The 18,386-nt window shown below is 36.5% G+C and overlaps 2 protein-coding genes across 2 annotated transcripts; both read right to left on the bottom strand.

Moving 5' to 3' along the window:
• Window positions 1-9,606: 9,606 nt before the first annotated feature.
• On the bottom strand, window positions 9,607-10,374 carry LOC21389184. Its single transcript, XM_010088458.2, has one exon. It carries the CDS (start codon window positions 10,162-10,164, stop codon window positions 9,607-9,609), a length of 558 nt encoding a protein of 185 aa, XP_010086760.1. The 5' UTR covers window positions 10,165-10,374.
• Window positions 10,375-13,741: 3,367 nt separating this feature from the next.
• On the bottom strand, window positions 13,742-16,394 carry LOC21389183 (ABC transporter G family member 20). Its single transcript, XM_010088457.2, has one exon. The coding sequence runs from the start codon at window positions 16,364-16,366 to the stop codon at window positions 14,063-14,065; it is 2,304 nt and encodes a 767-aa protein (XP_010086759.1). The 5' UTR covers window positions 16,367-16,394; the 3' UTR covers window positions 13,742-14,062.
• Window positions 16,395-18,386: the final 1,992 nt, after the last annotated feature.

The following is an 18,386-nucleotide window of genomic DNA, read 5'->3' as shown; positions in this document are numbered from 1 at the left end:
ACCGGTCGACCGGTGACAGAGCAGTGCAACACTACCGGTCGACCGGTAGTGTGCACACCGGTCGACCGGACAGGTCGACCGGTCAGCCTGCAATTTGGTCGACCGCACAGGTCGACCGGTGGAATCGACTGCGCGAGAGAAGCTCGCGGAAATCAGTCCAAAAACTTGCAAATCCAGTCCCAAATCCAAATATTTCAAAGGGAAACCACTAGATCCGGGTTCTAGGTCCTGAAACAAGTCCAAAGAACCCAAGATCTCCAATTTCTACTCTAGTTTTACTCAAAATCATCAAAATCCGTTTTGAACCAAAAATAAGTTTTGAAATCCGAAAAACATAGATTCAAGAGAGGTTCTTTCAGTAATCTTACCTCGAATCCTTCTCTTGACGTTGAAAACTCTTGGTTCGAATCCGGTTTTGATTTGAGACACAAATGGGAGAGAGAGAGCACGGAAGTGTGTGTGAGAGAGAGAGAGAAACGCACGGGAAAGAAAAAGAAAAGGAAGGAAAAGAAAGGAAAAAGAAAAAGAAAAGAAAAGAAAAGAAAAATAAAAGAAAGTGACATGTGTAAAATATAACAGTCCAGAAATGCGCCCATACACACTTCTGGATTAAATAAATCACTGTGAATAATTTAAATACCTTGAAATTATTTAAACTCAATTAATTAAATCAGATTAGGCACACTAATAATCTCAATTACCTTAATTAATCTCAATTAATTCTTCAGGGTGTTACACCTCTACCACGTCGATTCCTATACTCTTGCAAATGGTATGTTGTCCCCAGTGAGGAGTGTGTGTAGTTTGTTTTCCAAATTCACATTGAGAAAATCAACAAAATTGGTAGTTCCTTCGAAATGTTATTAGTTCGTTCTTCACCCTGGTCTTCAGAAATGAGAAAATGACACTGAAAATGGAAATAAAAATAAAAATTTCAAAACTTACTTGTGAAAATAATCACAAATTTGGTGTTGTTTTCTGACTGTGAGAGTTGACGATTGACGAAGAGTAGGATTGGCAGGTATTTTGGGATTTTAGAATGATTATGGGGTTAGGGTTTCTCAAACTCCGATTTGGAGAAAATGGAAGCTCACCAGTTTTGATGGTATGGCTGCGGATGGTTTTAAGCATGAAGGAGCAGGAGCATAAGAGGGTTGTTGGTGATCAACTATTGCTTTGCAACTCGAGAATCTAGCAGAGAATCACGTCATAGGTATACACAGCAGTTAATGGAAGAGATAGCTGTGAAGTAGGACATCGTCAGGAATCGCGACTGTTGGCGCACGCGAAGGAATATGCACTGTAGCGGAGCAGTGGAGTAAACTCGAGTTGATGTGGGGGGGGGGGGGGGGGGGGGGGGGGGGGGGGGGGGGGGGGGGGGGGGGGGGGGGGGGCGTAACGGTTAATGGTTTTCAAAATACGAAACCTGGCCTTCCACACACTAAATTTTCTTTTAATCACATTACGCAGTGAGGAGTGTGTGTAGTTGAACAATTCACGTTCACTGTTGAAACCTCTACCACGTCGATTCCTATACTCTTGCAAATGGTATGTTGTCCCCAGTGAGGAATGTGTGTAGTTTGTTTTCGAAATTCATATTGAGAAAATCAACAAAATTGGTAGTGCCTTCGAAATGTTATTAGTTCGTTCTTCACCCTGGTCTTCGGAAATGAGAAAATGAAACTGAAAATGGAAATAAAAATAGAAATTCCAAAACTTACTTTTGAAAATAATCACAAATTTGGTGTTGCTTTTTTACTGTGAGAGTTGACGGTTGACGAAGAGTAAGATTGGCAGGTATTTGGAGATTTTAGAATGATTATGGGGTTAGGGTTTCTCAAACTCAGATTTGGGGAAAATGGAAACTCACCAGTTTTGATGGTATGGCCGCGGATGGTTTTAAGCATGAAGGAGCAGGAGCAGAAGAGGGTTGTTGGTGGTCAACCACTGCTTTGCAACTCGAGAATCTGGGAGAGAATCACGTGATCGGTATACACAGGAGTTAATGGAAGAGATAGCTGTGAAGTAGGACACAGTCCGGAATCGCGACTATTGGCACACGTGAAGGAATATGCACTGTAGCGGAGCAGTGGAGTAAACTCGAGTTGATGGGGGGAGGGGGTAACAGTTAATGGTTTTCAAAATACGAAACCTGGCCTTCCACACACTAAATGTTATTTCAATCACATTACGCAGTGAGGAGTGTGTGTAGTTGAACAATTCACGTTCACTGTTGAAACCTCTACCACGTCGATTCCTATACTCTTGCAAATGGTACGTTGTCCCTAGTGAGGAATGTGTGTAGTTTGTTTTCCAAATTCACATTGAGAAAATCAACAAAATTGGTAGTGCCTTCGAAATATTATTAGTTCGTTCTTCACCCTGGTCTTCGAAAATGAGAAAATGAAATTGAAAATGGAAATAAAAATAAAAATTCCAAAACTTACTTATGAAAATAATCACAAATTTGGTGTTGCTTTCTGACCGTGAGAGTTGACGGTTGACGAAGAGTAGGATTGGCAGGTATTTTGGGATTTTAGAATGATTATGGGGTTAGGGTTTCTCAAACTCATAATGGGAAAAATGGAAACTCACCAGTTTTGATGGTATGGCCGCGGATGGTTTTAAGCATGAAGGAGCAGGAGCAGAAGAGGGTTGTTGGTGGTCAACCACTGCTCTGCAACTCGAGAATTTGGCAGAGAATCACGTTATCGATATACACATCAGTTAATGGAAGAGATAGCTGTGAAGTAAGACACAGTAAGGAATCGCAACTGTTGGCGCACGCGAAGGAATATGCACTGTAGCGGAGCAGTGGAGTAAACTCGAGTTGATGGGGTTAGGGATAAACCCAAGAATGGGTAGTTGACTCGAGTAAATTTCTGAGTCTGGGTTTGAGTACGCAAGTGGCGAACATTAACTTCGCTCAATTGACTAACTCGAGAACCCATTTTCTGAGTGAGTTAAGGTAACCGAACACACCCTTAGTTTTTTTAGTCTCAAATTTGTTTTACCACATGGCAGAAAAATTGAATGTTTAAGAGCCTTAGATAAAATAATCCACACCTAAAAGTTGCGGCACACACCTACTCAAAATTTTAGGGTATTTTAGTCTTTTTAGTCTCAAATTTGTTTTACCACATGGCAGAACTACCGTTTGGTTGGTGGATTCGTGCTATGGTTCGAATCATGGTTCGTGATTCGCTACAGTATTTTCTCTCGCAAAAAATACACGTAAATCGAGAATGATTCTGAATCATGATTCTGAATCCATCAACCAAACGTCCACGTATGTTTAAGGAGGCTTAATAAAAATAATCCACACCTAAAAGTCGTGACACATTCCTTAAATATCTCATTAGAAACCATGCACTGGGACAAGCACTCTTACTTTGTCTGATGGAGCATGTAGTAGCCCCATCCCTTGCGTGGAAATAGGCCTGCTTGGGACCCATAATTCGGGCCCACCTATATGTGAGGGATAGTACTATCAAGCCTAAAATGTATCTTTTTATAACTTGTAGGCTTATCTTTTGTAATGACATTAAAGTTTTGTGTGATGATATAAATAATAGAATAGGAAAAAATAATAGATAAACTTGAGTGCCTATTTGGAACCCATTTCAAAAACATTTTTCACGTTTTTTGAGGACAAAAAAATGAAAATGCTTTGAAGATTGCGTTTGGCACCGCATCATATGAAAAACAAAAATGAAAACGTTTTCTTATTTCTCCTAAAAATTCAGACATTTCTGAAAACGGTTACAAGTCGTTTTCCATTTTCTATTTTCATTTTCTCCGGTCTCATTCCTCTTAACTCGGTGGGCTATTTTTTCTTTCCTCCACTCTCCCTCTTCTCCAGTCTCACTCTACTCCAGTGGTCACCTTCTCCAGTGGTCTCCCTGTCATTCTGTCTCCCTCTTCTCCGGTCTCCCTTTTATTCGTTACTCCCAATTTTCAACTCAAAAAGCTCCGAAATCGCTTGACCATGACAATCCGACACTTGAGCAGAATCCTCAAAGGTTCCTTGAGCTCGATCCAAGAACCGAAGCCTTCGATTCCGTAGAATTAAAACTGATTTTGAAGCTTTTCCCGATAAAAAAAACTAAAAACTCCACCAAATTTCTTGTTTTTTTAAGAAGCAGACGACATAAAAAGGAGAAGCAACTGAAGAAGAAGAAGAAGAAGAAGAAGAAGAGGAAGAGAGAGTTTGGAAGGAGATTTAGGATGTGATGAAGAAAGAAAGAAAGCGGAAAAGGAAAAAAGAAAAGGACGAGGAGGAACAGATGGTGCCATGTCAGATATAGGGGTTTTTTATATTAATTATTTAATATATTATTTAAAATACTATTAGACGTTTTGAAAAATGAATAATCAAACGGACTTCCACTTTTTTCTTATACTGAAAACAATATTTAAATAAAATTACTAAATGCTTTTTTAGAAATGATTCATGCACGAATCTCAAAATATTTTCATTTTGCATTTTCATACACAAAATGGAATCATTTTGGAACGAATTTCAAACGCACTCTGAAATTTTCTCAAATCATTTTTCCACCAGGATATTCTAAAGTTTGGACTTCCCCTGAATCCAAATTCATCTAAATATTTACAACCAATCGAAACAGTGCAATCAATTTTGAAATATCTAGAAAAGTATTGACCCAATACAAACTGACAAAAACATACGACACATCAAAATAAGTTAAAAACAAAACTTTGCAAAAAGACTCATAGCAAGATACAGAAGCAAAATAAAAAGTTAATAGGAAAGCACAACTGAAAAAGGCTAAAGAATCATAATAAATGAAGTTTTGATAATTAATATTATATTCTAAAGGTTATTGCAACAACTAATTATCTTACTCTCGCTGGTAGGATTGAAATTTTCCTCACCTTATTAACTGCATCAATAACTTTTTACTAAAAGTAACTTCTCTGGTAACTTTTTTTTTCATTGCAATCTATGATAATTCTTAACTATATGCTTGAGAGTTGAGACACGCTTTTATATGAACGTGTAATAGAGTCATAAGAAGCTTTAGACGATCTGTAGAGGTTGGAAGAAAGGAGAAAATTAACTAATAAAGATCACACGTCAACATTTTAAAGTCAAAAGAGGACCACCATAAAGGGGAAAGATTTTGCCTTGGATACAAATAAATAAATTCAAACTAATTACAAAGGTAACTATTTTTTTTTGGTAACTATGAGCCCGTTTAGTTCGCTGATTTGAATTTTTAATTCGAGTTAAGATGCACTTTTATGAGATAGCTTTTTATTGTAGTGAAAAAGTTATATGTGTCTGTTTCTGAGAGTTTTTTAGCGTAATAAAACTCGAATTGGTGAAATGAGCGGGGTCTATATATATTTGGTAAAAACAAAGTGACTATTTTTTGGTACAGGTATTTTTTTTTTCTTTACAATCCAGGAGCATATTTGGAATGATCTTTTTTTTTTTGTTCCCTCTTTTTATGTTATTTTTTCTTAAACCTTTTTCTGTAATAATAATAAAAAAATCAATTGAGTATTTTTTTTTTTCAAAAGAAAAAACATCTATAATGGAAAATGAGAGTGATTCTATATGAAGATCATTAATGCTCTTAATATAAGACTTTTCTTTTTGAGGCGAGAAAAACTCTATCTATCAGCCATGGCGCATTTGATATTTTGCAGCATTGAAATGCTTTTGATATTTTTATTAATGCATTTTTTGCTATTTTAACGGCCACATAATAATTCGATTTTATGGGAATTTCATATGGATGGTCAATTTATATGGTTTTTTATTTTTCTTATTTAGAAGTAATTCTTAGTGAATGATTATATGATTGTAGTAATTTATATGCAGTGACGAGTTCGGGTTGATTACCCTAGGGAAGATCTGGAAGATGTGCTAAAGCTTAATTTATGGGGAAGGAAATGACATGTTTAATTGATGGTTTAAGTTTTTTTACCATGATTTATATATTATTTTGCTATGTATGAGGTTTAATTAATACGGGAATATCTGATTAAATAGTCCCATCAACTCTATGTTCTCATACTAAAAGAGTGGGTTCTTTCCATGAAAAACCCAAAATTTTTAATTTCAAAACTACATAATTTTTGCCTAAAACCTCTTGATCTAGTAGCGCTGGTGAGATTTCGGTAGAAGTTACGGGTTTAATCTCGTGTTGTATAAAAAAAAATTATATAATTTTTTATTTTTACCCTTAAAAGAGGAATTAGATACAAGTCTCGTATAAAAAAGATAAATAAGTTCCCTAAAAAAAGGGAGGGAGAGAAAGAGGCGGAAAAAAAATGGAGTTAGCTATTAGAGTTTTAGGATATCTATGGGTATTTTAATCCTTTCAATTTGTTATTAAAATATATAAAGGGCAGAGATTTTTAAAAGGGTAAAAGTAAAACTCCTTAACTGAAAATTTAAGGATCAATATGTGCAATTTTCTCTAAATTAGCACAAGCAAGAAGACCAACCTTTTTCTAGTAGTACATTGTGCGTTTGGTAAAAAGGCACTAGGAAGAGCCAGCCTTTTTCTTTCTGCTTTTTTTTTCTTTTCTTTTTTTTTTTTCAATTGAATAGCAGCCATTTTTTTTCCCTTTCCTTCATAAAATAAAATAAACAAGTGCAATGCAGCCATCGTTTATTGGCACATCAAGCAAACAATATCTATGATTTGGTTATCACTGGCCTAACATCAAGAGCTGAATGTAACCTTTATTATTACAAACTTTCTTTTCTATCGAAAAAAGTGTGGGAAGAAGTGATCAAACCTTAACTAAGCGTGATCAAATAATCAACTTTCACACGCTAAAAATCATCCGTCTAATTGAACTATAACAACTTGAATAACGTGTTACTAACATTGTTGTGAAGTCGGTGATTAAATAGTAGTGTCGAGTGCTTCCACCATCAAACTCGAAGCTAAAACCTTTCATCTACCAAATCACTTGAGAATAAAACCAATGTCATTAGATTACCACCTCGGTCGTCCTCTTTAGCATTATAATTTTTTTTTCCCTTTCAGCTATAGTAAGCAATCTCGGGGACCACCGAGTATGTGAAAAGAGCCTGAAATAGTCTCTCATTAACCATCCAACAAGTTTTCACTTCCCTCCATCCCGTGGGGTCTACGGAGGCCCACTTAATTTCTCACAAGAGGCAGGACAGCAACGTGCGAGTGTGGAGTATCGAACCTTAAGAGGATGGTCAAAAGAGACCTAATAAAGGCGTTCTTACCACTACACCATGACCCTCGGTGGTTTAGCATTATAATTAATCCTTGGACCCTCTTACTCCTATAATTGAATTATTTATATTTTCAGAGTCATTGTTCTCTGAGGAATTCATTCCGCTTACGATCATGAGTTTTATAAACTATAATTACATAGAAAAGCAGTTGATGAGGGCCACAATAGGATTTTTCTTTTTGTCGAAAAAAAAAAAAAAAGAAGAAGAAGGAAATATCAAAATAAATAGATAAACAAATTAAGCAGGCGTGTTTTGATTAGCCCCGTAGAATGCAAGTTTCAGGCCGAAAAAAGCAAATATGCGTTTGGTGGTTGTTATCATTATATCTTATCCCCTTCTTCTCCTTCATTCTCTTGTTCTGACCCCAGACTTTGTCACTCTTTGTTTCCTCACTTTTTTTTTTTTTTTTTTTTTTTTTTTTTGGCTACATTACCAAATAACAGTAACATTCACTGCTTCACATAATTATCACTACTCCATTCTCTTCCTTTTAGGGAAAAATAATCATTTTTGACAAATAAATTACATCATGGTTTTCTGGCATTTTTACTAATTTACCATTAATATTACTAAGCAAAGGGCACCACCAGAGCCATTTTTACTTTTTACATCACAAAGAAAATCACTTTAATGATTTTCTTTTTCTAAGTCCAGATCATATTTACATATAGTACTCCAATATTTCTATTAATAGCTGAGAAAAAATACTGAAGAGAATCGTCATTCTTCTTACAACTAATATCTGATTATTTGTTTAATTATGTTCTTTTTTTTGAAAATTTTGCAGTAGGATAATTAAGCCGTTAGTTTTTATCGAATTTTGTTAAATTCATATATCTTTTATGATATAGTTCTGACGAAGTATGATGGTTCGTAACTATGCTATAATTAAAGGAGTTATTTTATTTTATTTTATTGTTTTTACCCTAATCTATTAAAGAATTCTTGGTGTTTTCTTGTTGGTTGGTTAAATATTAGACTTGGATACTCATACTATAGGGCCATATACACCAAATAAGTTGGAAAAAATAGTCCTTTCCAATGGGACATAGAGGAGATGTTTCTTTGACCCTAGAAACTACTATTTTTTTTTTTTCATTCCACATAATCCACTAGATATCTCTCCTATAATCTGCCAAATAGAATCCAAAGCTAGTTTACTATTTGCTATTTAATTTCTTCCTCTGAGGCTGCAATTACAAAGACTAATGTTGATATCTATCACTCATTTTAGATTATTTTGAGTCAACTACTTTGCTTATCTTAAAATTATGTCCACCAAATTGGACGGCCCTCATTAACGTCAACCGTAAAGACTTTCTACTTTGTGCGCATTACTACTTCTGAAAACTAATATTAGAAAAATTAGGCTCCATTTGTGTCGCTAGTTCGAATCACGACTCAAATTTTGTTATAGTGTTTTTTCTTATAAAAATTTAAATTTAACTTTTTTCTGTTATAGTATTTTCTCCCACATAAACTCGAACGAGTGAACAGAGCGAACAAAGCCTTAGATTATTAGATCACTTATAGGTTATACATAGGTCAAATACATTAATTTTTATTTGGGTAAGGATATCCTTTTTCGCAGTTGCAGGCTTATAACATGGACTAAAATACCAAAATAACCATCATACAAAAAAATAATAATAATAAACAAAAGAAAAGGAATTATCGAAAAAAAAAATCACTGGCTTTTTTGCTTCTTGCTCTTCCTCTCTTTTGGTACCTTTCCTTACCGTAAACATGAACTGATCATAAACAATATGACAATCTTGAAAGCATTATTGATCATAAGGTCTTACAATAAGATCAAACAAGATCTTCCCTAAACTTGCGAATTTGATGTATACTGTTTTTTAGTTTAGGGGGAAAAAAAAAAGAAGATGAAAAATAAGCAAAAGTAAAAAAGCAAAATGAGGAGTAATTAGGACAAGTTATCAAAAATGTCTCTAGCTCCTGCTTTCTCTTTTCGTAACCTTTTTTCTTAATTACCATATTGTGTAGGGCACAATGAGAGAGAGAGAGAGAGAGAGAGAGAGAGAGAGAGAGAGAGAGAGAAAGAGAAAGAGAACATAAACAAGAAGTGATAAACAATATGAGACCTTAAGCAAAATTATAAACAAGAAGTGACAAACAATATGAGACCTTAAGCAAAATTTTTCTAAAACCAAAAACACATGCAAATATACAGATTCACAAAGAGCAAACATATTTTCCCTTTCCTATATATCTTCTAAATGACTCTTTTTCTCTATATATAACATTAAAAAAAAAAAGAAAAAAGAAAAGACACACACCCATATAAGAAATTATAAATTAAAAAAAAAAGAACAAGCAAAACTATATCAGTCGTGTTGATCGACCACATCAACGGTGGCGGCGCAAGACAAACACCTTCTAAAAATCCCAAACAAAGCAGCATAAGAGATCTCCTTCACTTTCCCAAGAAACAAACACCTCTTCTTCTTCTTGTTCTTCTTATTAGAAATATTATTATCACGTCCTCTATTAGACGACTTCTTCTTCTTCTTCTTCTTTTCCTTTTCCGCATGATCATCACGATCATGATCATCATCAGCCAACTTAGGGTTGAGATTAACTCTGCAGCCAAAGCATTTCTGAGCGTTCTTCTTCTTCTTCTGATCATCATGATCTTCTTCCCTTGAGAACTTGTAGCTGCGGAGGTACATTTGCCTGCATGAGATGCTGTCCACCACCCTCGGGTGCCCGAACCGGACGGCGGCCCCGGTGGTGGCGGAGGGCTTGCAGCCGTGGGAGCTGACGGAGCGGACGAACTCGGCGTCGGACTCCGGCCACTTGTAGAGGTTCACGTAGGTGGCGCGCACCGGCACGCGCGGGTCACGTGCGTCGTTGACGCAGTTTGATATGCAAACTGAGCTCATAATACTATTTTGATCTTTCTTTCTTTCTTCTTCTTCTTCTTGATCTTTTCTATGTAGTTTTTGAGTTTGAGACTCTCTTTGTAGAGGGTTAAGAGTTTTGGGGCCTTTTGAGTATATGGGGTTATTATAAAGTGGGACAAGTTGGACAAGTAAAAAATAAAAATAAAATAAAAATTGGAATGCCCAAAAAAAAAAGAAAGAGAAAAAGGACAGAGGAAGCTTAAATTGCAAGAAAAGGTATACAGAGAGAGAGAGAGAGAGAGAGAGAGAGAGAGAAAGAGAGAGAGAGAGAGAGAGAGAGAGAGAGAGAGAGAGAGTGGGAGGGCCAAGATTGTAAGGTTTGGTCTAGTGGAAATATGTATCAAATGTTATAATGTGTTGTATATATAGAGAGAATGATTTGGTATAATTAGTAATGACTGTGTTTTCCCCTTTGTATGCGCTGTTAGGCATGGATTAGAATATGGCTCAAATATTCCTACATAAAGAGAGGAAAAAACATGAAAACCCTTTGTTGTGCTAGTACATATATCTAAAAAAAATATTTTATAACTAGTACTATATGTCGTTCTGTGCAATTTGTACAATTAAATCTTCACTAAATTCTGTTAGTTTTACATATAGTTTAGTATTGGAAAATTATAGGGTGTCGAGGTTTTAAACTTCGAAAGCTGATTTTTTTAGTAACCAATGAAAATTGGACTTTTTAAAGATTTTAAGTTCATAAATCTTGACAAATTAATCACTCAACTTATAAGTTGAGTGACTTCTTACCCTTTTTAGTAACCAATGTTTATATTTCAATAACTTGAGACTTTTTACCCTTTCGTTTTAAGAGATTGGAAAAATTTCGAGTAAAAGTGTATAAATATATATATATATATATATATTTATATAACAAAGGTCCTCAAGTTTAACACGTGTTAGTTGTGCATAATGTAGTTTCCACTTCACTTGTGGATAATTACATGCGCACTATCTACTTTTTATTTATCTAGTATATGTTTATGAATATATGTGTGTGTGTATTCTTTTTCTGTTACAACCTTCGTAGCAGGTTCTAGGCGGTGAAAGGTGTGCCCCATCAGTATAATTGGATTTCATCAAGAAAGCAGAAAAGAAAAGGAAGAGAAAAATGAAACATCATGAAAGTATTTCTGTTATGTCTCCCATTAAAAACACTTAATTAGAGTATAAGTTAATAATCTCAATAAGTTTGATTAATAAAGAAAACTAGGACATCATATGAGGATATTATTGCTACATATGATATTGAAACATGAGGCCATTATGATCAATAAGTGGAAATGAAAATATATTGGAAAACTAATGCCAATGCCATTATAGACCAATACTTTAGGCCTTTATATGCACACACACAAAAAAAAAAAAATGAAGTTATGGTTTTTAATAAATAAGTTAAATCCAAAAGCAGGATTGAAAATGGGTTCAAGAAGCTTGGTATTATATGAACAATTATGTACCCTTTCTACCCATATTGAACCCAAAAACAAAGGGAAAAAAGGGAAAAAAAAAAAGAATATGAAAACAAAGGCTTGGTTGTGTTTCTTGTATATTATCTAATCACTAATATCTCTATCATGAGTTGAGGTCTAGCTACCAAAAATTGATTAGTTGGGAGTGCACTTGGTGACAAAGTCAACTGAATATTTAATGTATAAACATGCACATTATAATAAAAAGAGGTATAATTAATTGATTATTGACTCTCGGAGAGGCAAAGCACAATATTGAAATACATGAGAAAAATGGAAGGAGCCAGGAGGTAAGTTGAAAGAAAAACGTGAGTCGGCAAAAAAAAAAAAAAATTAAGTGCACATTTGGTTCATGGATTTAGAATCATGATTCAAAACCATTCTCAATTTACGTGTGTTTTTTATGAGAGAAAATACTGTAGCAAACCACGAATTATGATCCGAACTATGATACGAATCCACCAACCAAACACACCTTAAGGTACTAAAAAGCATGCATTTTGCTTATTAATTCTCTCAATTCCAGTATTGATGCTAATAGATCCCCTTAATCACGCCTTGAACTCGTGATAGATAGAGACTTGTGTTGTTTTTCGTACAGTTAATCCTTTATAAATTAATGCATTTAAGACTACAAAAATTTATCAATTAATTGAGATATTATTTAATCGAGATGCTTATTAATTAATACTTTTGGGACCAAGTCGGGACGGATAAGATGGCATTTCTAGTTCCAAACGATAGGATTTTTAAAAGGGGAAAACGACAATATATCTGGGAGAGACTAGAAACTTTGGAGAGCATATAATATAACAAACAAACTAATATGGGGAAATCACATGTTTGAATTTTGATGTACATTTAGCAAACAACAATGTTACTATATGTTTTTCTGAGCCCTATCAAAGAAGAAATATGAAATAACGAATTAATTCAATAATAATACATATTATGTTGTAGCACATCAGGGATGACAAAAACTTAATGGACTTCATGCCATAGGCCATGACAAAAAGTTTTCAGCCCAAACCTTGGGCTCGAATCTTGTTGATCAGTCCAACTTTCACCCACCAAAGTTCAAGTTTATAAGCTACACAAGCCCGTAATTTTCCCAAGTCCAATTCCAACTAGTCCAATTGGCTGGTTAAGATTAATAGCCGGCCAATTCGAATGCCTTAAAATGAATAATGGTAGAAATACCAATTCTAATATCGATTAGAATTTCTATACCAACTCATATGGTATTTGATTTGTCATTCTTTTATTAGTAGTTGTTTAAAAAATTATCACGTCAATTAATAATTAATTAATAATAAGTGATTACATCTACTAACAAAAAAGATGACAACTCTACGCCACGTTAATTGGTATAAAAAAATTGAGATTAGAATTTGTGTCTCTAGCACTACTCTTGTCTAAAATTTAATAGCCCTCGTCTTTGAGAGTATTATTCACGATACTTTAGTAAATTTAGAAGATAATTTTATCAAATTAAAAATTTAGACTATGGCTTTTGTTACCATTTGTTGTGTGTTTGAGTAAAACTTTAGGTTATCTTTAAAGAAACATTTTCAATGGCATGCTTTTGAATCGAAAACAACAAAAGTTACCAAAAAAAAAAAAAAAAACAGATATCAGTCTAGGAATACAGGATCTACCAAATTTACATGGGTAATCTGAAGTGGGTATAAAGACAAAGTTGATAAAGTTGATATAACCAACTAGCAATTGTAATATCCTTAAAAATTACCTACTCACGGACCAAAGAGCAAAAATTCCTTCCAAGTATCTTCATAAAACTCTCAAAACTCTCAAAACTCTCAAAACTCTCTCTCTCTCTCTCTCTCTCTCTCTCTCTCGTTTCCAAGTATCTTCATAAAAAGTGGATGCCTTATTGCATAAACTCCCTGAGTGAGGTTGTTTATAAGTGCTCGGGCAAATATAGTGCCAAGATTTAGGATTAGTGGTATTATTATTATTAACATACATTTTCAAATTGGTTCTCAACTTATTCCATACAAAACCGAAATACTTTTATTCACAGCATAACCAAAGGTACTCATGAGTCCTAATATCTTTGGAAGTGAAATATTTTCATTGTACTCTAATCACAACACACATAAATTAACAATGCATGCAAAACAATTATACTTTTGGTCGTAATATTCTAGACCCTGAAAACAAAAAACAAAAAACACATTGCTTACAATTTGAAACTAAAAAAAGGGCGGATCCTAGTGCCAAAGAGGCTCCTGTACTATGACAGGCTTGGAGGAAAGCTCAATCCCATATGTACGCGGCCTTACCTCCTGAAAGAGAGGCCGCCTCCGAAATTCAAACCCTGGACCCCAGGTACAAACACAAACGCTCCCACCACGGTGCCAAGGCCCGCCTTCTCAATATCACCTCCTCTTGTTCTTGCTCCCAAACAACAAAGTGAAATAGAATAGGACTCTAAAGAAAAACCCCCATGCCACGGTGATCCATAGGCAATTCCACTTGCTGATGTCCGTTATCCCTTGTTGCCGGAGTATGTCAGTTCCGGTGGTCACGCACGTCGAGGCGGTGATGTTCATCCCCAGTGTCTTGCTCATGCTCTTCAACAATTGTGCCTTTAGCGACTCCGGCACCAGCCCGAGGGGCGTGTTGTCAAAGATTTGCACCCCTCGGATGAAGCATTTCACGGGATCATCGAACTCGTTTTGCAAAACGCCCTCATACGGATACTTAACAAGAGAAATATAGTGGAACCAAAGCCAATAGACTGGGATTCGGTCCCGGCTTATGAAGAATCCGCTGAAGAGGAGGAAATAGGCTAAAATCGCTACGACGACGGTGTATCCCAACATCACGTGGGTTACCACGCCGGATAAAAAGGTGACGAAAGAGCTACCGGCCCAAAACGCCGCGAGAATGGTGAAGAAGAAGAAGAAGAAGCCAGAGAGCCCACCTGCTAGGCCCACGGCCCAGAAGGTGGTTGCCGCGAAGGTAAGAGAGAGAAACACAAGTGAAGGAATGGAGATTAGAGAATGGGCGAGGACGTAGGAGGATCGGCGGTAGGCATTGTAGGCGGTTTCCCTCATGAAGATGTAGCGCTCCTGGAGGAACACCGGGATGGCCTCGGCGCACGTGTAAAACGTGGTGGACATCGCGAAGGCGAAGAACCCGAGGCGCTCCTGGACTCCTTTAGGGGAGTTGTCCAGTTTCCAGAACATGGTGGCGAGAATTACTCCGGTGACCAACACCGCCCCTAACCGAATCCCGAAAAGCTCGGGCATTCGGCGGGAGTTGGTTATCGACCGTCTGGATATCACCACCATCTCCATCCAGAAAGGATTTGCAAATGTCTGAAATGATGATGAGGAAGATGATGATGATGACGATGAAAAAGTGGAATCCTTTTGAGGCGCTCCCGAGACTAATTTGCCTCGGGAAACGCTCGCACTTATAGCGTCTTTAAGACTAACGGTGCAATTAGAATTGCAGTAATCTCTCCGATTACTGTTAATTTTCTGGCAGGATTTGTTGAACTCGACTAGGGTTCTGGTCCCGCCGGGGGTTTCCTCGAGCTCTCGAATAAGGTCTAGAGCGAATTCCGTCCGGTTTTCCTTCTCCGGGATCGGGTGGCCAAACTCAGAGAAGAAGATAGGAAGGCTCGTCGGCGAACCGCTATAGACGGTTTGGCCGTGAGAGAGGAAGATGAGCCGGTCCAACAAGCTGAGGATTCGGGAGCTCGGTTGGTGGATCGACATGATGATGATACTACCACTTTGGGCAATTCTCTGGAGTACCTTCACCACCATGAACGCACTCGTTGAGTCGAGCCCTGACGTCGGCTCGTCGAGGAAGAGGAGGATCGGGTCGTGGATTATGTCGATTCCGATCGAGACTCTCCGTCTTTCTCCGCCGGAAACTCCTCTATGCCCTTCATCGCCGATCACCGTCTTTGCCGCGCTTCGTAACCCTAGCTGATCAATCAAAGCTTGAACCCTCGCCCGCTTTTTTGACTTGGAGAGCGAACGAGGGAGCCTAAACTCTGCCGAGAACATGAGAGTCTCTTCAACCGTGAGCATTGGGAACAAGAGATCGTCTTGCATAACGTAAGCAGAAATCACCTTCAATAATCTGGACTCCAAGGCCTCTCCGTTCAAGCATACCGAGCCTTTCAAGCTTTCTTTCGCGATGCGGTCGGCTAGGGCGTCGATGAGGGTCGATTTCCCCGACCCGCTCGCACCGAGCACCGCCATGATCTCGCCTTCTCTTGCCTCGCCGGAGATGTTGTTCAACAAGATCTTGGTGTTGTTGCGGTTGTTATTATTTTCCACGGCCGTGAATTCCTCATTTCCACGAGCCGCCTCCATTTTCGACGGGAAAAAACTTATTTTTGTGCGGACTTTGACGCTGTAGGTGAGATTGTGAAAGGAAAGAACAAAAGGGGATGAGCTTGGCGGCAGTGAATTGTAAGGAAAACCAATATCAAGAAGATGGCTATTGTGAGAATGTGAGGAAATTGGGGATTGTGCGTCTTCAACTTGCTTTAGAAGCTCACCTAAAGTAGGTTTTACGGGGGGTTTGGGATTGAAGTCTGCAAGCTCCATGTTTGGGTTGAAGAAAGGGAAATAGGGGTTGGTGGCGGCGGCAGCAGAGGCGGAGGAGGACCGACGAGTTGCCGACGGCATCAGTGGAGCTTCCGGACGAGAAAACATGGGGGTGAAGATGGGGTTTAGTTACAGAAAGTAGCTAGTAAGAACTCTTGTGAAACAACATTTTTATAGAAGAAATTAGGTGCCCAACTCTTGCGTAATGCGTTATAGTAGGTGAGAAGAGTTGTGCATGTAAGCTCTAGTTTCTAGTTTCTACTTTCTACTTTCTACTTCTACTTTCTACCGAGTCTTTTAAGACAAGTCATGCAAACAAAAGAAAAAGAAAAAAAAAAGCCTTTCCAGAGAGTAGTTTTACATGATAATTAATAATCTTTGTAGAAATATAGTTGAAATATATGTCTTCAATTAGTAGATATTTTGGTAATTAAGTATTCCTTTATTGACAATATGTATTTTAAGGTTTATTGCCAGCAATCAACGAATTGATTTGTAATTTTCCTGAGAAATTCTTTAAGTATATGACTTTGAGATATACTCTATATTTTCTACATAATATGTTTTCTCCATTTTTTTATTCTCTAGATTGATCATGTGAACTGTAGTTTGATTTTTGATTTCCAACTAAAATAGGTAAAAGCAATTAAAATATGCCAATTATTGCTTGGACACTTCTATGATGTGTCATTTTGATGTATCAGAGTAATTACAAAGATGAATTGTTGTTAAGTGTCAAAATCAGAGAAAACCCTCTTGCCTTCATCCATGTTTTCTTATTGCCAACACTAAAAACGTTTTATTGGGTAATTGGGCTTTGATTATGGGGAGTTTCATGCTTACTTCTACAAGCCAAAGGGACATTTTCCATGAATCCAAATACAAATCGAGTCTCTTATTAAGAAAAAGATTAGTGCAACCTGCCGGCTTGTTAATCATTTAAATCGGGTTAATCATACAATCATTTAGATAATATCAAATTATAAAGTGTTTGCGCTTAATTCAACCTAATTATGGTAAATACATGCTTCCAATGTGTCTGATCTAGAATTTAAATCCCCCCACGCTCAAATTCCGAAATTAACTAATAATAAAAGAAAAATACCCATTTGGTTAATTCTCCAATTGGGTCAAGAAAGATGATGAGTCATGTGTTGAAATTTGTCATGAGGAAATGGTGACCTATGTCTCTCCTAATCTAATTCTCAACACGCCTCCATTCTCCTCACGAAAACCCCATTTTCAAAAATTGGGTTATTTGTAAACTTTTCGTTTATAACAATTAGTGTCATTTTTAATGTGTTTTTCCCTTATACATGTTAGGTGTGGGTGTTGTATCTGCTGTGGAATAGCTCCAATAATGGGTGTTCATCTAATGTGGGACTCAATTTATGGGTTGGACTTTGTAGGCAAAAAAGATGAAATTACAAAACCCAAAAGAAGAAAACAAAGGAAGTATAAATAAGAGTTGGTCAAAGCTAGTAAGCTCTCAACCATAATTCCTGAATTAGCTGATCACGTAAGAATCACCCCCTGCGTCTTCTATGGGTGTGAACACTTTTCATGCACAAACTGTCTAGTCCAGCTCAGTCAACACCTTTGCCAGCCACAAAAGCTAGGGAAAACTTTACGTTACCAATAGTGCACAATTTAAAACCGTTGATTTTCATCAAATTTTATTAAATATTTATGTGTGTGTAAATGTCTTTAAGTTTGACAACCGGATCAATCTGATAAATGTAACTTTTCTCATATTACCGTGTAACATCGTTCTTTTATGTGTGTAACACTCAGTTTGCATAGTGTAATATTCAAAAAATATAATCCAACACATGTATAATTGAGTATAAAACTTAAATAAACCGATTGTTATACACACATCATCATATAAACAATTTTACACAAAAATAAAAGCAAAATTACACTTTTCGAACTATACAGATGTCATACTTAAAGGGCACGTTTGGAGCTCGTTCTAAAATGATTTTATTTTTTGTATGAAAATAAAATGAAAACGTTTTCAAACTCAGACATAAATCATTTTTAAAAATGCATTTGATAGTTTTATTAAGAGATTATTTTCAATATAAAAAATTTATTAATGTTTCTCTCTCTCTCTTTGCTCGAG

The sequence above is a fragment of the Morus notabilis genome, unplaced genomic scaffold (assembly GCF_000414095.1).
Source record: "Morus notabilis unplaced genomic scaffold, ASM41409v2 Scaffold1649, whole genome shotgun sequence".
NCBI classification, from domain to species: Eukaryota; Viridiplantae; Streptophyta; class Magnoliopsida; order Rosales; family Moraceae; genus Morus; species Morus notabilis.
Note: the sequence above shows the minus strand (reverse complement) of the source record. Positions and strands in the feature narration are given on the sequence as shown.

Bases quoted from the DNA above. Each gene is read 5' to 3' on its own strand.
- LOC21389184 (XM_010088458.2), bottom strand. From the start codon at position 10,164: ATGAGCTCAGTTTGCATATCAAACTGCGTCAACGACGCACGTGACCCG.
- LOC21389183 (XM_010088457.2), bottom strand. From the start codon at position 16,366: ATGTTTTCTCGTCCGGAAGCTCCACTGATGCCGTCGGCAACTCGTCGG.